The sequence below is a fragment of the Ambystoma mexicanum genome, chromosome 13 (genome assembly GCF_040938575.1).
Source record: "Ambystoma mexicanum isolate Mex_15411 chromosome 13, UKY_AmexF1_1, whole genome shotgun sequence".
Classification (NCBI taxonomy): domain Eukaryota; kingdom Metazoa; phylum Chordata; class Amphibia; order Caudata; family Ambystomatidae; genus Ambystoma; species Ambystoma mexicanum.
The window spans coordinates 95,115,328-95,141,391 of NC_090938.1; the positions used below are offsets into that span (position 1 = coordinate 95,115,328).

The 26,064-nt window shown below is 40.9% G+C and overlaps 1 protein-coding gene across 1 annotated transcript in view; it reads left to right on the top strand.

The window, feature by feature from the left end:
• Positions 1-26,064, top strand: part of LRIG2 (leucine rich repeats and immunoglobulin like domains 2) — a 274,622-nt gene that overhangs the window by 44,940 nt on the left and 203,618 nt on the right. Inside the window, exons 3-5 of the mRNA XM_069633358.1 lie at positions 10,965-11,039; positions 11,855-11,989; positions 13,438-13,581. Of these exons, the coding sequence (XP_069489459.1) occupies positions 10,965-11,039; positions 11,855-11,989; positions 13,438-13,581 (354 nt within the window). The remainder of the gene's footprint in view (positions 1-10,964; positions 11,040-11,854; positions 11,990-13,437; positions 13,582-26,064) is intronic.

A 26,064-nucleotide genomic window follows, 5' to 3' on the forward strand; every position in this document is an offset into this window, starting at 1 on the left:
TTTGTTCTTAATCTTCAATCCACCAAAATGTGGTGTGGGGCATCTACTCATTTAACTGCCCAGGGCTGTTTAAATGCATAAAACCTGTTGGCAGTGGTCTGAGGGTGGTGATTGCTCTTAAGCGCTTGGGCCATTGATTTCAGAAGGAGCTAAATCTGCGATTGCAAATTGATTTCACTGCTGCCCTGGGTTGAATGGAAGTTCTGATCTTGCACAGGTTTTAATAATTCTCCTAGAACTATGCCTTTCGTGCCAGACCCTTGTAAATACTCGATTTTTAGGATATTATAAAAATGTCTAATCTCAAGATTCAAATATATAGTTTAAAAAAAAAGAAAAAATACTTCTCTATTGTCCGCCCACAGTCCACCTCCCAGTACAGCAGGTGTTTTGTACTATTGATAATGTAAATATTATCAGAAGACTTGTTGAAATTTAAGACTGCTTTTTCCAGCTTAATTCTTTTCGGCACTGAGGTTTTCCACACCAAAAACTCCTGATGTTCAATGTTTTCCTTTTTTAAATGTGGCTGTAAGGTACTAGAACAGTCACTTGTGAGCAGTAAAAGTGAGACACGATTGGCCGAAGAGTAATGTTGGGAACGCTCTCGTGAATAGAAGCGTCAGTATGAATTGTGGTGAGAAAATTAAATATTGCAGGTATAAACTTTCAGGACTTAGAATTCACATTCTTATCAACTGGCTCCTGAATGCAGAGAAAAGGTTGGAACACTTTCAAGAACTAACTTCTTACTAAGACATTTTTATCACCAATTGCCCCGTTAGTCACCTATTGCAAGTCTTGGCCTTTTAGCCAACCTCTGTTTGCCTACTTGGGTCTGTATGCCCTGTGGAAAGACTGATTTGATGTTTTGGTGTTTTGTATAGCTTCAACATTCCTTCTCGGCGCCTTGAGGACCACCGCATGTTGCAAAGACAGCTGAAAGGTGTCAAGATAGTTGTGGGAGAATGTTTGCACTCCCAGTTACTGTGCTTGGGAGGGCCGCACCCCCCAAATGCCCTGTTCTGTGGAATAAGGTTTGCCCCATGGTTAAATGTGTCCGTGCCCACTGATTCCCCCGTGCCTAATCTACTGATGGCCCTCATCTTTCCTTTTGGATTACCACAGGAGTTGACGGGCCACTCTTGAGCAATGGACTCTTCTCGGAATCGTTCTGATTATGCTTCTCAATCCTGTAGTGTAGCGACTTCCTTGGCTTACGCATCCGAGTTTTATTTACTCTTGTTGAAGCACCTGGTGCTTTTGTTGGGTTATTTCATAGAATTTTTCAGAACCTACTCTAGGATAATAAACGTGTATCCATTTTACTAAGTCTTAAACCAAACTCTCAAAGGAGGAGATTACTAAGCTCACTGCCTTGGACTAAGAACAAATAGGCTTGATAAGAAGTAGTTTACAGGCGCAAAGTCTGCTAAGGAACAGAGGTTCACACCGGCCCGGACTAAAATATACTACTTAAGTCCAACCCTTCCCTTTTCAGTCTGTTACAAGTCAGGATCACATTAAACAGGTTTGTGTACAAAATAAAAAATGTAAATCCCTGTGCAAGGGCCTCCAACTATCCAGAGGCTATACTCGGTGCTCCAGATACGATTTTGAAGTGGGAGTCTTTTACGACTTATTTTTTCTGGAGTAAAAAATCGAAGTCTATTTTCCAATGGGGATTATTTTATAAGTGAGAAACATTTTTAACTGGAAAGCAGAAATGTTTTTTTAAATTTAATTGCACACAGTTATGCATTACTACTTCCAACCAGGCAGTAATAGATGTTTCTTCATCAAGTACAGCGAAGTACTGTTTGCTGTAGGTGCTGGAATCTCTTGCACGCTGACTCTTTGGATATTTTGTTGCTTTCCTGCTCGCTCGTACTAATGCGGAGCATTTTACCAGGAGGACGTCTTTTCTGGTGACACCTCGTGTGCCTGACTTACAACAAACAGAAAAGAAGGTGATTACGCCTCTGAACACGCTTTGCTCCTTTGGTCTCTTGACCAGTGGAATTAGTTGGATATTTTATTTTTTCCTCTTCCAATTATTAAGTGTATTTTTTATTTTAAAGGCCCTTCCTGGAACGAGGCTCTGCCCCCCCCCCCCGCCAGCCTTTGCGAGGAGTAACCTCTTCCTTTTAAATACAAACGTCCAGGCGCACCCGCGCCACGCACCAAGTACAGCTAAGTACTGTTTGTTGTTTGCTGTGCGTGGCGTGGGCCGCCCTGGCTTTTACTTTCATTTCCTATCGATTTTTGATTCGATTGGTTTTTCCTATCTTGAATGGATTCTTCTGTTGTGGCCTAGGTCCCGGTGTTTGATAGTTCCAAAGGACACCGAGTGGTACTTGAAACTTTGTTATATCATTCATTGTCACTTTAACACACCCATCAGGTGCCAGACTTTTGATTCATCAGGTACATGATACTTGACCTATATTTATGGTATCTTCATGTGATATGTCTAAATCAATATTTTCTTTAAAATCTGGGATGCCTAAAATTGGCAATGGTCCGTATGATATTCTTCCCTTAGAATCCTGAAAAGTCTTCTTAGCTAAAAGACTTAAAGAGAACCAAGAAAAGGAAAAAAAGGTCAATATCCCTGACTGTTGACATTCCCTCCTTTTGTTTACCCGATGGTTCAAAGTTCCAAAAAGCATTCCCCATCCCCACGAATACCACTTCAATAACAAAATCAGTGTGTCCGTTGTCTGTTCCAATACAGAGCGAATCTATAGTGCAGATTGAAGCTAATGTGTCAAACATGTCTCCTGAAACTGTCTAGTAAGGAAATTGCTGATGCTTCCATTGCCCTAGCATGTAAATCTGGTGAGATATGCGTCACCCAAATACCGGAAACTCATGCTGTTCCTCCCCAGACAGCATCTGAACTACTACCGACAAATCCTCCATTATGTTCGGTACAGGCTCAACATTTACTAAGAAAGGAATACGAGAAATATACCTTAACGGGCAAAACAGATGCCGAGGCTCTTGAATTATTCAATTCTTCCTCTCCTCATGATCTTTCTAACTCTGACGTGCAATATATTTGTTCAAACACTGGTGATTTGATACAATTAAATGATAGAACACGCAGATCCTGTCCTCCAACTGTATTGTCTATTCCTACTTCTCTAAGCAAGCCGGAAGATATTGATAAACAAGTATTGTATAAATCTCCAGTCATGTTCGAAAAATCCTCTAGTGTTTCTAACCGGTCTTCATCCTTTGTAGCTCCTACTCCCAGACGCTCTGTTTCATGAAACTGTTGGTGGCCATCCATATTTCATTCAAGATCCTCAAACTTTGAATAGAAATAACAGATTCTCCTTCCCTGAAGCTCCAGCCCTTAACAAAACCTTAACCGCCATGAACAGTTTTACTGTCACTGGCTAAGCTTTATGAAACCTTGGATGGCAAAATACAACACCAAATTGACCGTATGTTAAAATCACATGACTTTATAATTCGTGAGATAGGTTTGAAGTCTCAAATGAATGTTAACTGCCCTCCTTTCCATTTTGATCAAGGCACTCAAACTACCTGCACCGATAAAGTTCTCTCAAAGCTCCTTGTACCAACTGTGCCTGTGACTCTTCAACTTCATTCTGCTAATGTTGTTGCCGATGTCTCTGTAAAACCTGTGTCTTCTGCTCCTGTTTCTGAAATTGTTGTGATTCTCAACACGCCTTTAGGCCAACTGTGGATGCTATTCCAGCAACCTCAATCCTCCGCTCAGAACAAAAATTGACCACCACTTTAGCTCCAATGTTTCTCAGTTCTAAATATGCTGTTTCGAATCTTACAAATGACACTCTGTTATCGAAATCAGCTCAACCTCTTAATAGGTTGCCTCCTAACATCCAACATAAAAAGGTTGCAAGATTAATCACGGCAGTGAAGAAAAAAAGACGCTTACAGTTTAAACAAGATGTTGAGCGTCAAATAAAGGAACCTATATCATACAAGCCTTTGGATGATCTTTTGGCAGCTTCGGCTTCAATGGCACCAGCGAAAGCCGTAATTTTCACTTCTAATCAAACTCTGAAAACGACTGTGTTACCTAAACCAATGATGAATACATCACAACTCTTGGGTTTTACAGGGATGCCTCCTTCATCTGACACTGTAAACATCACTTAACAACAAGGTCTTAATTTGTCTGTTTATAATCGTCCAACACAAGTTGCATTACCATCTGATACAGAGTGTAGCCTGCAGGAGATTTGCAATGAAATACGGACATCATTTGTGAATTATAAAAGGGGAAAATGAAAATATCAAGCAGTTTATACTGAAATCGTGCCCTGGTGTGGTTAATGATACCGCACACATGATTCAAAGCACGTATCCAAATGTTAAATGTCTCTTGAAGGGTCCAATCTTGCAAAATCGAGATCATGAAACTGCGCTTTTGAGCTCTCATAAATCATCAGTTGAGGGATCGAATCTAGCACACCACAATGAGTCTAGACCTTCTCTTGCCACATCTAAGAACCAAGCGCAATTCAAAAAACATCGACTATTAATCAAATGTCGAGGTCATCCCTTTAATAAGTATGACTTGAATCGTGCAAGCATTTTAAACATTTGTGCAGAGATTACAGCCCTGGAAGATCTCACCTCTGCCGATATCGACCTTGTTGAATTTACCAACCCTTCAGTGCTCTCTGAGGCTCGTTTGTACATCCGGTCGGGTGTTATACTTAACACTCTATGGTTAGCCCGAACAGCATTTTACAACTTAGGTTTCATTCTCAGTCAGGATGCCCCAATGAAGGTTCAGACAATGGTCAATTCCATTATGCCGCAATCCAGAATATATGGTGATAAAACATCTGCCCAAACAAATGCAGAATTAGATTCTTATGAGGTGTGGGTGAATCAAGATTGTAATCAATCATCGTAACAATCCCAGAGGAATGAATATGTTAACCTGCTTTCCTGGAACACTAGGGGCTTTAAACACCTCATCAATAGCAGCAACCTTGATCTTTTAAAATACAACATCAGTGTTCTCCAGGAAACATGGTTAAGTCTTCTCCCAACTTGGGACTCTTACGAAATATACTTGGTGCCTGCATTTATCACACTCACTGGCAGACCAATGGTGGGTCTCGTAATTGCATTCCGAAAAGATCGAGACTTTGCAGTTATTTCGCATCAATCTCCTTCACCTTGTTTTCAAATTATAAAATTCAAAAAGAGCTCTATCACCTGTGCAATTGTTAATATGTATTGGGGCAAGAAACACCTAACATCAGATGAATTTGTTAATCACCTCAATAACACTCTGGACCAACTTTCACAAGACAAATCCATATTGGAAGTCTTTTTATAATGGGTGACTTGAACATGCATTTATTAGCTAGCTCGACATTTACATCTTCTCATACAATCGATGAACATCATTGGATAATGTTAATGCAAAACAGGAATTTTTTAATGTTGAATGGTGCAGTACCAGGTGATGTTCCTCACGGAGCTACCTGGCATAATGAGGGCAGCTATTCCACCTTGGATTACATATGTCAATGATCAGCTCTTCTCTAACAACATTTCTTTAAAAATAAGACACACAAAAATGAGCGATCATAGTCAATTGGTTGTAACTTGTAGATGGCCCACAACATCTACGCATAATTCAAATTTTACGAATCTCTAAGTTAACAACATGGGGAATTGCATAAAGTGGTCAAAAGCTAAATTGCTCTGCCTTAAGCGAAACTTGCATAATTCTTATGGTGTTTCCACGGTGGAAGACAGCCCTTGTTATATTCATGCCATGCAACTATTTTCACTTAAAACCTCAAATGTTCAAGGTAAAAGAGTGAATTAAGAAATCATGTGAAATGTCTACTAAGGGGCCCGGAAGAATCTTTTGCAATTAACCGCGAAGAAGTAAAACGGTTAACATTTTTTATAAAAGATGGCTAGCTAATTGTCGCGCGCTTCAATATCCGCGTGATGGCGAAGCCATGTTGAGACAAATCCTTTTGAAATCTTCAGGGGGCATATGGGCACTCTTGAATTCTGCATGTCATCAACATCAAGTCATAGTTCAAATCAATTCTATTTCTGAAAGCAACTGGGAATTGTATTTTACTAACATCTATAGCTCCCTGTTGCCCGATGTTGGTTTAGAGTGGGATAAAGTTGGTTGTAATCATGAAATACATTTCGACCAAGAAGATATATTACATTGCATAGCTAAATTGAGTACTTCCAGAGCAGCTGGGCCTGATGGCCTCCATAATGCACAAATCAAACCGGATAAGGAAATATGGTCTGACATACTACATCTAGTCTTTAAAGGGATCATGAGATCGGGGAAGCTGCCTCCATCTTGGCAAACATCTGTGATCCTTCCCATATTTAAAAAAGGAGATCGTACAAATCCCTCATCGTATCGACCAATTGCCCTGTTAGATTGCCAAGGAAAATTTTTCGCCCGGCTAATTCTGAAAGAATTTAATAATTGGTTAGATAGCTTGAATTACCGAGATCCCAGTCAAACAGGTTTTATTCCTGGGATAGGTACTGCCATTAATCTAACGGTTTTAAATGCCATTATTATGCTATGGAAAGATCAGAAAAAAACATATGCTGCCTTTGTTGACTTTAAGTCAGCTTTTGATCTGGTTCCAAGGGAATTACTCTTTAAGAAGTTATTAGATCTAAAGTGCCCTTGGTTCATATTAAAATGGATTGTTGTGTTTCATTCAAACACATCCATATAAATTAGACTAAACAACCTTGGTTTATTGTCCGCACCCATAAGAACTGCTCGAGGCCTGAATTAGGGCTGCCCTCTGGCATTGGCTTTATTTAATTGTTTCATCTGGGATGTTGGAATCGGATTTTCTAATGTCATCACTGATCCAGTTAAGCTTCATGGATCAAGAATCAACTGGCTTCTTTACGCCGATGATATGGTTCTCATCTCTCAAACACTGTTTGGTCTGCGTAATATGCTAAATGTTTTGGACATCTATGCCAGCAAAAATTGTATTAGCATCAATCTCATGAAGACTCAACCCATCCAATTTTGGGGGGGGGGGGAGACAAAAAATTAAGCAATGGTGCTTGCAAAATGTCGCTCTAAAGGTGGTGCACTCTTATATTTACCTGGGTATTTGTGTCAATGATGACATTACTGACAAACCATATGAGGAGCATCTTCTGCTAAAACAAAAAATACCTTTGTCACAAATGAGTCTGATTCGCAAGAAGTACTGGAAACTTTCTATCACCTCTATAATTGTGTACTTCAAACAAAAATACATACCCACCATACTTTATGGCTCGGAGACTAAAAGATGTCAAACCTACTCCTATTGGTTGAAATTTGAAAGCTTGTATTGGAAAAAGTCTGTTACCCATGTCCGAATCCATGTGCGTTATCAGACGGGAACTGGGGCTTCTATCAATTTATGCCATATATAAGTGGAAAATGTGTCAACTATTTAGAAAATGGATAATGAAAGAGAACAATGGCTTACTTTTCATGCTATCCAATTATTTGTTAAACTCCAATGACAAATTTGCATACAATTGGCGCACTTTTGCTTATACAATTTTGAATGACGCTAATATAACCCAAGAGCTATTAATTGAGAATCCAAATAAAGCAAAAACCAAACTTTGGAAACATGATTGGATTAAAACAAGAACGGCTTGTTTGGCAACGCAAAAATTCAATCAAAACCCATCTGGTCATAAACGTCTCGGACAGACCGAGAAATATCCTATCCAATCCCCCAGTCCTTCTCAACGTTCTGACTTCTTGAGATTTAGGTTAAATTTATGGCCCACAAAAGAAATGATGGTTAAATGGGGTAGAATCTCAAAGGAAAATATTCAATGTCGCTTTTGCATGCAAGGTAATGAAACTTTGAAACATTTATTAGTGGAATGTGAAGCCTTATTGTTTTTACAAATCTTCGATTTTAAACACTTATTTGATACTAATCATACATTGTACACGGATGAATTATGGATAAGACAGTTTGTGGGAAATTCTAAATCCATAAGATGTGCTGTTGTAAAATATCTCAATCAATTGATGCTCGGTCCCTCTACGAAGTCGGAGATTCATGGACCTAATGCTATGGTTGCATTAAAGATTAATTAATACATTTTTATTTCAGGTTGAATGCAATGAAAATATCTAGAAACTGTCAGATATGTCATAATTTCAATTTTAGCTCCAATGTGAATAATTAAAACGTATATTATGTGAAGGATTTAGGTTGGTTTATGTTTTGTAATTTCACTTCTGTAATGTTTAAAATTCTTTTTATTATTTTTTTGTTTATACATGTTGAAAGGCCAGATTAAATTTCTGACCAAAAAAAAGTTTCTTCCTGTGGTACTACATGCACCACCGGTCCAAACATATCCATGGAGCCATTTGTTTGAAAGCAGGGGCACAAGGTCTTATGTGTCCGATTCCTATGTTTGTTGGGAGCATTTGCGTATTTATAGGGCGTAATAGTGGCCAATTCACTCCTTATCTGTAGTGTTGGCTATAGTACCAGTGTCCCTGGGCTCCACAGCGGTTTGGTTAAGATAGCTAACTCCATAAGGACTTTATGCCCTATGCAAATCAATTTTCATAGGGGTGCTTAGTGTGATACCGTATCTCGATTGACAGACTATAATTGGCGAATGCGGCGACCCCCTGGAACAGGGACTAAGTGGGGACTGTGGGGCTTGCTGTGAATGAAGTTGCTGAAGGTTCTCAGGCTGTTGGATTGAGACTTCCATCAAGGTTCAGTTGGCACCTTGCAGAGATACCTGGACAGGGTAAAGACTGTTTTATTCAGCAGCACAGGAGGACCCGTCCGAAGCCACAGAGATTGATGTGTCCTAGAATATGGTTGACTGGCCCTCGAAGCAGTGAGGGTGGGCTGGGGAGGGGTTCACACTTGTGGTTCCAGCAGTGCCTTCCTTGTGATGAGCAGCAGAGTGCGAGTATGCCAGCAAAGATTCCAGCGATGAATCAGGGAGGTGCCTATGCAATGGTTTAGCCATACTCAAGGGAGGCAGAGCAGGGTTTTGGATGTTTTGGTTCCACCAGCCCAGTGAGGAAAGCACCTGATTCAGTGATTCACAGTTGATTGAAGGCAGATGTCCGGTAAACCGTGGTTAGCTTGGCCAATGCTGGTCGTAGAAGCAGTCTTCTGGAGGGTCTCTGGCATGCCTTCGGCTTCAGGTACTTGGATCTTGTGATCGGTTACCTAGAATGGCACCAGGTCCTCTTCTTTTATCCAGAATTCAAAGTTGGCACTCTCCCAGCCTATCTATAGAATGGAAAAAGGTGGATTATTGCCGTCGGTGACAGCCTGCCCCACATTGTCATTCCCAGCAACAGGATACACTGTCAGAAGTGTGATTTGGGACATGTAGGTGCCAAATCCGAAGATCAGTCGGTTCGCTCACACAAAGCACAGGCCGGGTCCATGTCTGTGCATTCTCCTGCCAGAAATGGAAAGCACAAAGGATGGGGGCTTGTACCAGAGCAATAGGAATTTTGATTATATGGTAGTATATTAACTTTAAAAATTAAAGGTGCAGATCACCCAGAAAAGGGTACACATCACAAAAGGAACTAGGATGTTACTTAAAGAAAAGTTAAAGTGAAATAAGAGTCCCTAAATGCTTCTCTGAAGGTGCCTTGTACTATGTTTTAAAAATAAAGGGTGCTGCATTCTCTGCACTGGTAGCCATAAGGGATGGCCAGTGCATCCCCCAAATAGTTGAATCCAATGGAACGATGTTCCAGGAAAGGGAAAAACTCCCTTAACATTCTTGTCTTCTACTTAGGGATGCAATATGATGACTGCTGCACCTTGCTGCTTATCTCCATTGCTTCAGTGGGTTCTTGGGGCATTCTTCCACTTCCCAGGGTGGACCATCCTTTCCAGTTGCAACCTTACAATTGGCGGTATCCTACCTCGCCAGTGTTCATTTTTTACCCCCTGAACTGCAGAGATTGTGCTGGAATTCTGACCATCTGCTTTCTGGGATAGTGGGGAACTGTAGGCCGGGGTCAGCAAGCATCCCCTCGTTCATCTTGTGGGAGGCTGTGACCATTCTGTCTTGCTCTTTCTGTCCAGCATATGGTGTTTGGACGCATGCTCCAGCATTTGCTTTCTCTTTTTTGTAGTTTTGTTTTCTCATCTGGTCAGATTATCCTGTAGTTGTTTTGTCATGTCCTTGCTTGTTTAGTTTATATGTTCAGCTCCAAGCAGTTAGGCTAAATTGAATGGCATTTTAAAATTCGCCATAGTGCCAACACCAGATTTCCTTACATAGCAGGGACCCGACCCCATCTTTGGTTCCGGCATCGCTTATGTTTGCCAGACTGAATTCCAGACCGTCCTTTAAGATCTGTCCACTCAAGTGGCTTCACTTGAGTGTACAACATCATGTGATGGTTAATAAAGGAACTAGAGCACAGAAGGGTGTTTAGTCGTCTCCATTTTCCAGGTGGATTCATAATTCTTTAGCTTCCAGAGGGTTTATCCTTTGGCTGCTAGTTCCCAATAGTTTGAAGGCGTATTAGTTTATGTAAAGCCTTCGTAGTTTTATGTTCTTTCAGTGTCTTAAATTTCATGTGCCCCATTACCATAATCCTCTTGAAACCAGTCCTTTGTTTGGCCAATTAGACACACAACGATAACAATTGGTGCCAATGAAGGGGTTCGTTTATTTTTTAAAATATATTTTCCTTTGGAGTTCCAATAACTATATAATTAGCACTTTAATTGGTTGTCCAATTAACAAGCCTGCTGGTCATTTGTTGTGATAAATACATAAATGAATTGGCTTCCATCTGTTTCTCCCTGATGTTTTTCTCACATTACACAGATATCCGAGTCGCCTACGAAGCATAATTCCCTATGAGTGCCACTCAAAGAGATTAATATTCTTTTCTTCTTTAGGAAAATGAATTACAATGAATTAACTGCGATTCCGTACTTTGGAGAGCCGACTTCCAACATCACTTTGCTCTCGCTGTAAGTAAACTACTTATCGCTTGCTTTCATATACTGGCTTACAGAAGAAGCTGCTGCCTGGCAAGATGAAGTAATGAGAAAATCTCAAGCTCTTTTAAAGGGAGTATGCTTTTATATGTTTAATCTGCAGCTTCATTTTAATTCTGATTTCAAAAAAGGATATTGATATAATAAAGGTAGTACTTAAAGTGAAAGCATCTTTCTTTAATGACTAGGTGAAGTCTTGATGCAAATTAGTTTCAGAGAAAGCACTTTGCTTGCCGTATTCATGTAATCGCTACCATGTCCAATTCTAAGCCGAGCCTGGGACTTGTTAATTGGTTGAATAAGCCGTGTGCACAGTCTCTTATTGATAGAAGTGTAAATACTCCATGTTAATGTGGCAGCAAATGGGCTTTAACAGCTTGCTAAGTGCTTCTACTATACATTAACAATACGTGTCACTTGTATTTTTAAGGAATCTGCGATAGCTATGCAGTAATTTGCTATAGCATAACATCTAGTGATATCGAACAATGTCAGCCGGTCAGATAGCACGTTGATCCCCTGATCTGTGTTCAGCCTGCTATGGCGGATTCGAATCCCGGCAGGGTGAACTCAGATTTTTCTCCATCCGAGGCCGATAAATTGAGTACCACTCTGTGGGATAAAAAAATGTTATGCTATTTCAAGCCTCTGAGACCTATGGGTGTGTAGCGCTATATCAGAAATACATTATTATCATTTAATGTCTGACTTTTCTGAACCCCTGTAACAAGAAGGGTCTTCTTTATAATTGGGAAGCCAACTATTCTTTTTCTCCCTTTTGGTTTCAGGATTCACAATAAAATTGTAGACCTCGATACAGAACAGCTCCAGTTTTACCTTTCATTAGAAACGCTGGATCTAAGCTCCAACCTAATTTCGGAAATAAAAGCATCCTCTTTCCCACGGATGCATCTCAAGCACTTGTAAGTATGACACTCTAGCGTAGAATTCTTCTGTGCGAATGTTGCTTCCATTGGGGTGGGGGAGAGGCTTGTTTTTAACTCCTACCTTACAAATTAGGTTGCATTTGGAGGCAATGACAAATTAGAGCATAGTATGTTTGTACACAGGACCTCTATTTTTAAAGTGTTAAAGCATCCAAATTATATGTCGTAGTTGAATGATGGGCCTGAAAAGCAAGTATGTACGAGTGACCCAAGAGTACAGACCAATAAGTTGGATAATGAGCAAACACCACAGACCCGAAGGATGGAGGACAGTGCTGTTGGTTAACTGATCGGCAAATCAGTGGAATAATGTCAACAGTGAGTGGCCTGTAAAATGTTTGCAATATTTGGCATGACGGATCATTGATTTCCAGGTGGAGCCAACTGATAAATCAGGATTTGAAATTACCAAGAGCTGTGAGCTCCTGCTTGTAGCCTTGTAGAGTCTGGTTAGCTTGATACTAACCTCCCCAGGAGCTACCTTTGGACTCCCCAAGTCAACTAGTCCTATAGAAATATACCATCTGATTCTAAATCTTGGTGTTTGCGAGAGCATTGGAGTACGTCTAGAAGCATCTAAACTATAATGGGTATAAGTTTATAGTTTGCCACATATGTAGAATGTACATTTTCAACCCACTATGTACTGGCTCCTAGTTCCCCAAAGTTAGCTTCTAATTACTAGGTCATGGTGGATAGCCAGGAGCTGCTTTTGGCTCCGGTTTAAAAAATCCTTTTTCAACCACTGTAAATGGGGACTTGTTTACAACATTCTCCCATGCAAGGCATAGGGTGTCTTTGTGCAAACCTTTTGGTTATGAAGTTCTTCTAGCTATTTAGTTAGGTTCACTTTAGTTCTAAACACTTTCCAATGCTATGAACAGAATTTACTATTTAGTTTTTAGTAACTAAACACCAAGAATTAAATTACAGTAGCCATCCCCAATATATGTCAAAACTACTTGGAAATAGAACCTGCTTATGCAAAACTCCATAAACCCATCTTGGTGTTAAAAATAATAAAACCCAAATGACCCACAATCTATAGTTACTTAGAGACGAAAGTGGCTTGGTCCAAACTAACCCACAAACATGGTACCTCAGGGTTGAATTGCTGTAAAACATCACAATTACAAGCATCTGGTTAACAAGTTGGCATCAAATGGGCTATTTTGGCCTGGGGCAATGAGTGTCACCTGGTCAAAACTATATTTCCTTTGGGGGAAACGCATCTTTCTATTCTTTCTAAATATTTCCAGTGCTTTTACAAATAATCTGATGTTTGAAAGTCTGTGCCTGAAGAATAATTATGTTTTTATTTTCTTGCTCAAGGGGATTTATAGTCCACACTTGGGTGTCGTGGCTCCTTATTTGTTACTTTAATTGTGATTATTTGGTTATTCACTGCCCTCTGTTTACTCTAGAAACCTTAGTAATAACCGGATAACCACCCTGGAAGCAGGCTGTTTCGATAACATATCCAGCTCTATCTTGGTGGTGAAGCTGAACAGGAACAGGATAGCCAAGATAGAGCCGAAAACCTTTAGACTACCACATCTTCAGCACCTGTGAGTACCTTGTTCCAGTCATTGTTTAAGGCATCTTTAGTACATGCAATGAAGGGTCATCAGCAGGTTGATGGCTGATACTTGGTCTGGATAAACCCACCCTCGATTTACACCCTCCTGATTTACAAGTCATTACTTTTTTTCCTTAATTATGTTTATTTGATAATGAATACCAAAGTCTCGGGTAGCTGGGTGCAACAGTTACAAGAGTATTCAAAGCTTAGTTACAACATAAATGGTAAGTACAAAGCATAAACAAATTCAATGCATACAGTAGGAGTACATAGTGAATGGTGCGGGTAAGAAGCAGAAAAGGGGTCAATAGTACAGTACACAGGGGTCGCACAGAGTATCCTCGGGTCAGGAGTACAAGTAAATGGAGAAGGTGATCGGTTACTAGATGTCCATGGTGCGGGGCGATATCTAGATGTCCTTAGTGCAAATCCACTTCAGTAAATTACATCTACGCTGTTCTACTCTGAGGGTGGTGGGGAGTGCGTTCCAGGAGAGAGCCTCTTTGACTGGGAAGCTGCCTCCACCAGCATTGGCGAGCCTGAATCTTGGAATTTCTAAGCAAAGGTGGTCAGATGATCTAGTATGGTGAGAAGAGATTTTTCTAGTCAGTCTACCAGAGAGATAGGGAGGTGCGGCATTGTTGAGGCATTTGAAAGCGTGCAATACCGTTTTGAGGAGTGTCCTGTCACTAATTTTTAACCAGTGCTGGTCTCTTCTAAGGTTAGATATGTGTTCTCGACGGGGTATGTTCAGAGATGCTCTCAGGGCATTATTTTGAAGTATTTGTATTTTGTTTAGGGTTTTTTGTTAGTGCCTACGTAGAGGGCATTACAGTAGTCTAGTTTGGACATTATTAATGCATTAGCGAGCGTGATGCAGCTGGCTTTAGATAAAAAAGGGTCTGCAGGCCCTAATCAGTTTACATGTATAGGCTGTAGATGAGGCCATGGAGCTTACTTATTTTTTTAGTGCGAGTGTAGAGTCGAGTTAAAAGCCTAGAGTTTTTACCTCAGTTACTACTTTGATTATTTTGCCATCAATTCTGAATGTGGCGTTATCAGGGCTGAGTTTCTTTAGGTTGAAGTCAGAACCCAGAATCAGGATCTCAGTTTTGTCATCAAGCAGAGGACATGTATGCCTGAATGAGGAGGTATATCCTATTTACCAGAGCTGTGTCTTCGAAGTTGCCCGATAAGGGTATGAGGATCTGGGTGTCATCAGTATAGTTGGTATATGAGACACCTAGCCTGTCAAGTTTGTCGAAGAGTGGCTTGGTAAATATATTATACATTGTCGGTGAGACGCATGAGCCTTGTGGGACACCACAGGTAATTTGGATTGGGTCTGCTGAGGCTGACTGGGAGAACACTCATTGGTCTGTTAGGTAGGAAGGATTGTATCCAGTCTCATCACTCGAGAAATGTGCAGCTGATGCTGGGTGTGCGCATAACACTGCATGATCCACCAGGTAAAAAGCTGCTGATAGGTCAAGGAGGGGTAGCATAGCTGTTTTTACCTTTTGTGCTTCCACTCGTCGATTTGTGTCTTGAAATCCATTAGGGCCGTTTCAGTCCTGTGTTGTGGTCTGAAGCCGGATTGGCGCGAGCCTAGTAGGAGGTTGGCCTTAAGGTAGCTTTGGATTTGGTGGTAGGCTACCCTGTCAATGATTTTGAGGAGGAATGGGACCGTTGTGATGGGTCTGTAATTAGTGGGGACGGCCGGATCTAGGGTCTGTTTTTTTAAGGAGTGGTAGCCCCCAAAATTGTTTGAGGTTGATTGGGACAGAGCACAAATTCAAGGAGGCGTTAATTAGCTTAGAGATAAAGGGTGCTAAGTCTCTAGCTGCATCCTTAATTACTTGTGCTGGGCAGCTGTTGCCCTGGCAGTTAGAGGGCTTCAGAGATGGTATGACCTTTTCTAATTTCCAGTATGGAGATATTGGTAAATCTGAAAGGTGCTCCACTGTTTGGGGTTGCGATGGGTGGGGTCGGATGCGTCTCGGTGGAACGCAGGGATGCTTTTTTTATTGGCTATTTTAGTCTGAAGGGTAGGTATTTTGTTAAGGCATTTTGGACGCTAGTGCAACAGAACTGGAGGCCGAGCAGAACTCATACAAGTACAGATACTCCTCTCTGTACTAGTGACTGATGGGTATGTTTTTCTGAAGTCCACTGGTGTGGGACTTCATAAGACTTATCTCTTGGTATTATGTTATGGTATGTTTATTTACATAGTGCCTATACACAGTCCTGTGTTTCAAAGTGCTCAAGGAAGATGGGAACAAGGGGGGGGGAACATTTGCTCAGAGCCCTTGAATTTCTGAGGCGATAATGGTCTGCATAGGCAGATTAAGTGAATATGATACTTTTTATTTTTTATTTTATTCAGTTTTGTAGAGCGTACGTCATCCCGGGGGCATCGTGGCGCTTGTTACAGACAATATCTTAGTTACATAGGATACAATATTTACATACAAATACAATATTTACAGTAGACATGTACACATTAGCAATGCAGTATATTTACATGGATTCCTGAGAGTGTCCTATTATTTTGCAAGGAATGAGGTTTTCAGTTTCCTGCGAAAAATAGGGAGTGAGTTTTCCGCTCTTATGTCTGCAGGAAGAGCGTTCCAGGTCTTGGCTGCAATCTAGGGGAAACTAAGACCTCCGGCCTTGGCGTTTCTGATGCGTGGGATGCAGAGTAGGTTGGAGTATTGCGTCCTGGTGGGACGGGAGGAGGATTGTTTGAAGATGGTTTCTGATAGATCGGACGGCGCGGAGAGAGAGAGAGGCATTTGTGAGTGAGGATTTTGAGAGTGATCCCCTCTTTGACCGGGAGCCATTGGGCTGAGTGCTTGGCATGGGTGATATGCTCTCTTCTTGGGATACTAAGAGCGGCCCGGAGAGCATTGTTCTGCGTGACTTGTAGTCTGCTTAGGTTTTTGGCTGATGTGCCTGCTAGGAGTGCATTGCAGTAGTCCAGTTTGGCTCCAATGGTTGCTCTAGCTATAGAGGGGCAGTTGGGTTTACAGAGGTAAGCATTGATGGCGTTTGAGTTTGGTGGTGTGCGCAGATGAGGAAGTGATTGCGCTGACTTGTCTAGACATAGATAGGGAGGAGTCAAGGTATACTCCCAGTGTCTTTACGGCTGTGGATGCGGGGATGATGGAGTTGTCAATGGAGAAGTTAGCGTACAGTTTGTCAAGTTTTTCTAGGGTGCTCTGTTGAGCTAATATCATGATTTCAGTCTCGTCTCCATTGAGGCAGAGGCCATTAACTGCCATCCATGCCTTCATGATGGAGTAGATTGTGTGGAGTGCCTTGGCGTCTTCGTTGTATGATCCTGAAAGGAGTAGGAGTACTTGGTGTCGTCCGCGTAGTTCGTGTATGTGATGCCGTATGAGTCTAGTTTGTCAAAGAGGGGCTTGGTGAACAAGTTGTAGAGTGTGGGTGCAGTGCAGGATCCCTGAGGGACCCCGCAGTGGATTGTCGTGGGAGTGGCGTTGGCGATGTCCGAGAATACTTTCATGGCTCTTCCCTCTAGGAAGGAGGTGATCCAGAGAGCTATTGGCTGAGTGTGTGAGGTGAGTCTTGTGATCAACCACATTGAAAGTGGCTGAGAGACCTAGAAGGAGCAGGAGAGCAGGCTTGCCTTTGTCCATGATTTGGGTGATCTGACTCTTCAGATCCACCAGGGCTGTTTCTGTGCCATGTCCTTTCCGGAAGCCTGATTGCCTCGTCCCGAGGATGGAGTGGGTTTCCAGAAAGTGTTGGATTTGGCAATGTGCGGCTTTGCCCAGTAATTTCAGGAGGAATGGCACTGTGGTTATTGGTCTGTAGTTGTTGGGTTGTAAGGGGTCCAGAGTAGGTTTTTTTAGGAGAGGCCGGACCCAGGCCTCTTTGAGGTTAGCTGGGATGATGCCTGTTTTAAAGTACGCATTGATGAATGCTGTGAAGAGTGGCGCAAAGCAGCCTGCGCAGTCTTTGACGAGTTTTGGTGGGCAAATCTCGCCTTTATAGGGGGAGGGTTTGAGATTTTTTAGTAGGTTGATAACTTCTGATTCAGTGACGTCTCTGAAGGAGAAGTCCGGTATGGTGGGCTTGGACAAGGTGGGTGGGGCGTTGGTATTTTTTTAAATTTTTTTTATTTATTGTTGTTTTGATCATTAAAACCTGACCTTTCAACATATCATTACAAATTTTAAAAAAGAAAAATATGTAAAGATAAAAATATATTACATTCAATTTTACAATATTTCATAATAAACAACCGTCGGATCTTTATACAGTTATTACATACATCACTTTTTGAAATTATTCAACATAAAATTAAAAGATTTATCACATCGCTCTTTCTTTAACATCGTTAATCTCTGATAACTTAAATTTCACTAATTTTTAAATAATTCACCTTCAGAATTTGCACATGATTTGGACCTGATTCACTCTGAGTTAAATAACATGAGATACATATAGTTGTTAAATCTCTTCTTCTTGAACAGCATTAATCTCTGGTAACCTAATTTTCAATGAATTTAGATAATTCACAAGTGCATACCTTAATTGTTTTGAATGTCCTCTAAATAATATTAACCATAATTCATCATGCATAACCACTGTCTTGTTGATCAAGTGCTTAAAATAATTTATTCTTGATAAGACTAACACATTCTACCACTAAGTGTTTCATCGTTTCTATCTGTTTATGACAGAATCGACAAATTTGAGCAGATGTCTTCTTCCATCTAAACAGAATCTCTCTTTTAGGCCAAATGTTCAATCTAAAGCGCATGAAATCTGCACCATGTCTCGGATTTGGAGATTGTCTTAAATAAGTTTCTATATGGCCTTGTGCTTTTAAGGCAAAAGGATTCGACCCGAATTTAATTATTTTTATGCATGCATCACGGGTTTTGATCCAATCGGATTCCCACAACTTAGTTTTGGCTTTATTGGAATTTTCGATGAGCAAGATTTCAGAGACATCAGCCCCTTTCAAGAATTTTCTAGCAGAAGTACGCCATTTCATTGGAAAGATTTCATCTGATAACAATAAGTAGCTAGATTAGATATGTCAAGTAGCCCATTAGTGCTATCTTTCATGATACATTTTCGATATAATAAACAAACCTTCCATTTATACACAGCGTAAAAGGATATAAGCCCCAGTTTGTATCTAATGATAGAAATAGATTCAGAATTTGGAAGCATGAGCGATCTTTTCCAAAACTTGCTTTCATATTTAACCCAATATGTGTATGTTTGGCATATCTCGGCTTCAGAACCATACAAAACGGTAGGCACATATTTTTGTTTGTAAAATATAACCGTAGGGTCAATAGAAAATTTGCAATATTTTGCCCGGATTATTCGTAGTTGAGATGGTGCACTCGAATATTTTAGTTGCAGACGATATTCCTGCATTTTATCGGACAATTTGCTAGCCACACAGACCCCCCAAATAGATGTATGATCTTACAAGCAGCAAATCAGTGCCTTGAAGTTGCCAACGACATGTTTTCTGACCTCTATTAACTCCAAATTGCATTACTTGAGTTTTTTTAGTATTAATGCTAATAAAATTACGTTTAGCATATATATCTAATGCATTTAGCAGATTACATAGGCCAATGGGCGTTTTGGACAGTAACACCATGTCATCGGCGTACAAGAGCCACTTAATTGCTACACCTTGTAATTTCGGAGGATCAACAATCGGCCCCTCAATACTAGTGCCAAAATCCAAAAGAAAGTAATTAAACAAGGCGGACGCTAACAGGAATCCTTGTTTCAGACCCCGAGTGGTCTGTATGGGTTCGGACAAGAGGCCCCCGTTCAGGCGAATAGAGATTGAGGTGTTTGAATGTAATTGAATTATGCATTTTAGGATATGCCAGGGGCTCCATCCATCCATCCATCCATCCATCCATCCATCCATCCATCCATCCATCCATCCATCCATCCATCCATCCATCCATCCATCCATCCATCCATCCATCCATCCATCCATCCATCCATCCATCCATCCATCCATCCATCCATCCATCCATCCATCCATCCATCCATCCATCCATCCATCCATCCATCCATCCATCCATCCATCCATCCATCCATCCATCCATCCATCCATCCATCCATCCATCCATCCATCCATCCATCCATCCATCCATCCATCCATCCATCCATCCATCCATCCATCCATCCATCCATCCATCCATCCATCCATCCATCCATCCATCCATCCATCCATCCATCCATCCATCCATCCATCCATCCATCCATCCATCCATCCATCCATCCATCCATCCATCCATCCATCCATCCATCCATCCATCCATCCATCCATCCATCCATCCATCCATCCATCCATCCATCCATCCATCCATCCATCCATCCATCCATCCATCCATCCATCCATCCATCCATCCATCCATCCATCATTCCCTTGGGACCAAATCAAAAGCTGCCCTGAAATCAACAAAAGCCATATAAATTGGCTGGTTGCGTTGGTTGTTCAGGTGAATAATAGCCTTTAAGGTGATCAAATTGATGGCAGTGCCTAACCCTGGAACAAACCCAGTTTGAAATGGTTCTCTGTAAATGAGTTGATTTAACCGACGGTTAAACTCACCTAGGATCAACAGGGCAAACATTTTTCCCGGTCAGTCAAGCAAAGCAATGGGTCTATATGATGCTGGATTTGTCCTGTCTCCTTTCTTGAATATGGGGAGAATAATTGATGTTTTCCAATTCACGGGCACTAAACCTGTTAACATAATGTGTTGAAACATATGAAATAAAATGTCTGACCACAAATGTTTATTTTGCTTTATCATGGCATTATGTAGCCCATCTGGTCCGGCAGCTCTGGATACACTCAATTTAGATATAAAAAACAGTATATCCTCACGGCCAAAATTAACAGTACGATTAGCTGTAATGTTATCCCAGGTTATGTCAAGATCTAGGAAAGGCGAGGTGTATATATTGCCATAGAATCATTCCAAGATTCTTGGGGGATGGAATTCACCTGTAATGAATGTTGGTTTTTAACCGCGGTGCTATTTAACAGAGCCCATATTCCTGCCGATGATTTGAGGATGATTCGTTTCTACATCGCCTCCCCATCAAGTTGGTATTGGGGGGCACGGCGATGTCTAAGCCAATTTTTATACTCCTTTTTTATTCGTTTGGTCTGTTCTTGATTAGAGCCCGGGACAAGAGTGTACCCATTCGATAGCCTCCTAACAAGCCTTCTCAATTCACTCTTCCTATATTTTACTTCTAAATCAAAGGCATGACGATGAACCTGGGTGGAGCCTTTAGGACACGCCCTCTGTATTGAAAAGCGCTGTATGGCATGTACATAACAAGCACTAAGACATTCATTATTACCAGTATACTGTTCCCACAAGGAATCTCTGAGCTAACATAATTTTCTGTGAGTCCATTTTAATCGATTACCAGCATTATTAATGTATAGATTAGTCACATTCATATTCTGAGGGAGTTTCTTCGTTTCAGCCCATCATATTTTAGATGTAGTAAACTATAATCACTCAGAATAGTTGGTTTAATGGAGAACATATTATTCAAAAAAAGAGTATTAACAAAGATGTAATCCAACGTTACATGGTTATTAGCAGGTGGACAGTCATAATGTCGACAGTAAAAATGTCGACAGTCAAAATTTCGAAAAATAAATGTCGGAAAAAATAATGTTGACAAACAATGTCGACATTTTTTCGATATTTTTTCGAAATTTTGACTGTTTATTGTATGAATAAATAAATATATATAACTTAGATGTGTTGAGTATGAGGGGGTGTGGGGTGGTGGCAGGGGGTGTTGGGTGAGAGGGGTTGGTGGAGACACCCCCTTAGTAAATGATACTTTTTATTTATTTAATTATTGAATAAATACATAAATATATAATTAGTATGTGTTGAGTATGAGGGGTGAGAGGTTGGTTGGGGGAGTGTGGGGGGGTGGCAGAGGGGTGTTGGGTGAGGGGGCTTGGGGAGGGGGGCCCTCCCATAGTAAATGATACTCTTATTATTTAATTATTGAATAAATAAATACATTTATAATATGTGTTGAGTATGAGGGGTGGGGGGGTTGCAGGGGGGGGTGTGGGGGGTGGCAGGGGGGTGTTGGGTGAGGGGTGGTTGGGGGGGACCCCCATAGTAAATGATACTCTTTTTATTTATATATAGTATGTGTTGAGTATGAGGGGTGGGGGGGGTGCAGGGGGGTGTTGGGTGAGGTGTTGATAGTTCTAAGTGACATTTTTTTGTCATTTTTTTTTCTAAAAAATGACTTTTTACATTATAAGTATAGGATGTTGACATTATTTTTTTCGACATTTTTTTTCGAAATTATGACTATAAACCGATTAGCATTGTGCCATGTAGGTTTAGGAGGTACATCCCCACGTATAGATCCATTAACCATTACAAAATTGCGATCAGCCATTAGATTTAACCAGCAACGTTCATCAGACATGGGACTCGAGAAATTAAGAGGTAAGCCAGTTTGATAGTGAAGATTCAGATCCCCCATTATAAACGTGTTGGTAATGGTGACATCTAATAATTGATAAAGGATCGTGGTCAAAGTTTCAAAGAAAACCTTCGAGGATATGTTTTTTCCCCCCAATAGATGTTTATCATGGCATAAAAGCTTTCTCCAACATGAAGCTTTACATACTGAAAGCAGGGTGACGATGATATGTGCCAAATAATTTCAATGTTCTTATTCTTTCGGAAGGCCATAAGGAGCCCGGCCATAGGTCGTCCCTTCACCGGCTCTATGGCTGGTACCACAAAGATATTATATTGATCCCATGTTGGTGTATCGCGAAGCCATATCTCCTGAAACAATAGTATATCAAACTGGAAGAGGTTGTTGTTTCCCTTATTAATAAAGTGTCTATGACCTCTAGTGTTCCAAAAGAGTAGACTAACAGATTCCATCTTCTGGGATGGTTACGATCTCAAATTGTCACTGTCACGGGTCCATACATTAAGTGCAGCTCCTGCCCCCGATCCCGTGGAGGCTATGTTGTCACCATACATTCGGCTTTTAGGATGTTGATTATTGGATTGTTTCAGATCATCATGGAGCACATCTTGTAATAGTAGAAAGCCCAAATTATAAAAGGCAGTCTGAGCCAGCCAGAGCGTGTTTAAAACCACTCTTGATTGTACATATAAACGTGCTTCTGTTAGATCTTGGTCACTAGTAAATTCAACCAAGCTAATATCATCTGATGTTAAATCTTCGAGAGCAGCGATATCAGCACAGATATTCAAAAAGCTGGCTCGATTAAGGTCATAAGTGGGGAATGGGTGACCACGACATTTTATAAGAAGGCGATGGTGATTTTTAAATTGCGCTTTACCGACAAGTCTAGATGACCCTGGGAAATGCTCACTCTGTTTGCTCATAGGTAGCATGATAGAAGATGATGAACCCCTGATTCCCACATCCACAGTGTCCTGTGCTGTTATTTTTTGAAGTTTTTGAGGTCCAAGTAACAAGGGTTCAGTACTGGTGTAGCCCTTTGAAAATCCTGGGCAGTTAGATCAATGTTACCCAGTGAGCCCTGGTTAACTGACCTAACAGTTTGTGTAAATGCTTCATTTTCTCTAGTATATCTTGCGAAAGAAGCTCGTATCTCCTCACGCAAATCTTGTAGTATCCCATCAGCACGAAGCGCTTGCATTTTATCATCTTGCAGGTGGGTAATATTTGTTTGTTTAATCTTATTCTCATTAGTTGGCGCAATGTAACGCTGTACAAGAGCTTCATTGACTTTAATCTGTTTGTCAAAAGAGGCTCGTAAATCGTGTAAGATGTCATCAGTAGTACTTGAAGCATTTTCAAAAACAGCAGAGGATTGAACTCGATCAGCACATAAGCTCTTAGCCAATGTCCTTTCTTCAACAGATGGTGGTTGAGGACCCCCTACAATTGCAGACTGGGATATAGTTGCCCCATTTTGAGTCTGAATGCTCTGATCTAATGGATTTAGAGATAATATTGTTACACTATCAAGCAAATCATCAAGTGGTTGATATTTTAAAGCATCTTGTGTAGTCTGATTTTCAATGTCTATGCTGAATTTTCGTTTTTTCCTGGCTGATGTCACAAGTCTAACAGCTTTCTTTACTTTTAACTTAGAACTTGTATTGACAAATGGTAGACGCTTTTTTGGTTCCGGTTCAAGTAGAGGTTGACCTAAGATGGACACAGGAAGAGCTTTCAAGGTACTGAATATTGGAGCAAATTATACCCCTTGTACTTTCGGGATTATCCGGATCGGCATAAGAGGTGCTGACTGGATAGAAACTTCTGGAATTGGAGGCAAAATACTCTGTTCTTTTGTCATTACCTCAGAAGGAATGATGGGCACTAAATGAGCTCCAGCATCAAGGGTGATACTTGAGACTGACTTTATATTTGGTATTGAATTTGACGGCAAGCCTACCATCACATCTGGTGCATCACTTGTATTTGTTTACATAAATTGATTTGTCATCTTGAGTATAGTAGAGCGAGATGTCAGAATGCGTGCCTTCTGTTCTTTTTTTAAGAAGCATGTGTAACATATGTATTTCGCTATTCTGGCAATGCATCTTTTCATCTAATGATTCGTAAAGCTTAGCCAAAGACAATAGGGCGGTATTCATGGCACTCAACGTGTTGTTTAATGCTGGTGCTTCAGGAAAAGAGAACCTATTTTCTTTAAATGGCATCTGACTATCACGAATAAAATAAGGATGACTCGTATCTGGTTCTATGAACCTGGTACGTTTAGGTGTTGGGGCCACAAAAGATGTATTTGAGATTGATGATGGAGATTTGTATAAATCAGGATTCTCCGTCTCAACTGGTGGGGTGGTATTTAGCTTTTGAGCATGGTCTATACACTCGCTTGTATGGATGTGTGAGTGATCAGCCAATTGGATCAGATCACCCGTGTTTGAGCAAATATACATTATATCAGGTGTTGCGGATTCATGAGGACTGGATGCTAAGATAGATGCTAATGTATCATCTCCAAATTCACCAACCGCTGTCAATTTAGCATATTCAGTTCGTAGTAACTGCTGAGCTTCAACAGAGCATAGAGGTACAGGGGGGGTGCATTCGGTTTAGCCGTACAGTAGTAACTGCTTGTGATGTGCATATTTCGCCTGATGTATAGGCTAATGCAATTGAGGCATCCGCTACTTCTGTTCTTGCTTGTTGAAGTTGAACACTAGTAATACATGTTTTTGAGGCAATCACATCCATCTCTAAGTTAGTACTTAAGGGCACTGAATTTATTACAGACTCTTCAGAGACAGGAATTATGGGCGGCGAGACTCTGCACAGAGCTGTAGTGTTAGGACAGACCAAGTGCTGAATAATGGCCGTCTCAAACACATTAGGGCAAATCACCTGATTGGCCATAGCTAGCTCTGGCGCCGAGGAAACAGTTATTGACGACAGTTTTTTCCATTTGTAAGGGCATTGCTGAAGTTTTTTCTGATCCCACAGCATCTGTGAGGCAATAGGAACGAATATCCACATTAAGAGAAGTCGCTCGTTTCCTCTCTTTATTTTCTTTAATTCTTTGAGTGATCAAGGTCGTTTTAGGTAAAGGGGGCACTAGGTTACACGTATTAGCTACAGACTCAGGCATTCCCGCTTTTGGCGAGTTGATTTGACGTGACATAAAGAAAGATTGTATAATTCTTCAAATAAGAACACAGGTATATTATAAAGTAAAACCCAATAGGATCAGTACTTCAAAAGTAGGAAAGCGTGTCCAGCAATGTGTTTGTCCGACAAGAATCCTCTGGCAACCCGGCGAGACACAGCGAGACAGGAAAGCACTTAGCAATTCACTTGTGCAATTCGCAAAAGGATTTTAACTTTCTCTTTTCGTAGTTTGCCACAAGAATCCCAACACAGTTAAATAAGATTGATACACAAAAACCACTTAAAAAATAAAGACAACTTTAACTAATAAATTGATTAATAATTAAAAAGAAAAGAAGAAAAAAAAGCAAGAGCCACGACCCAATCAGTAGATAGTTTCACAGGTTGAAGTCAGGCAGCTTCCCGTGCCGCGGGAAAAGACGTCCGCTCGGCGAAGACTCGGCTGTTCTACAAAGGCGGCAGAGTTCAAAACACAATCCTTAATGCAGGAGCATTCAGTCCCAGCAAACAGTACTTTCTTGTGCTTTGTTATTCTCGGATAGCCACAAGTTGCCCAGGGGAAGCAATCCAGCCAGGCAACAAAGCAGCAAACAGCCAAACAGTGAAAAAAAAATTAAGAAAAAGGACACTTGCCCTTCTCACACTCGGGCTTTCCTTTTATAATGTAAGTTCTGGCACGCACGCCAAAGCCGCTTAACAGCGTCGCCGCTGCCCTTCAGTCCTCAGGGCTTATGCCGCAAGGGTGTTGGGGGTG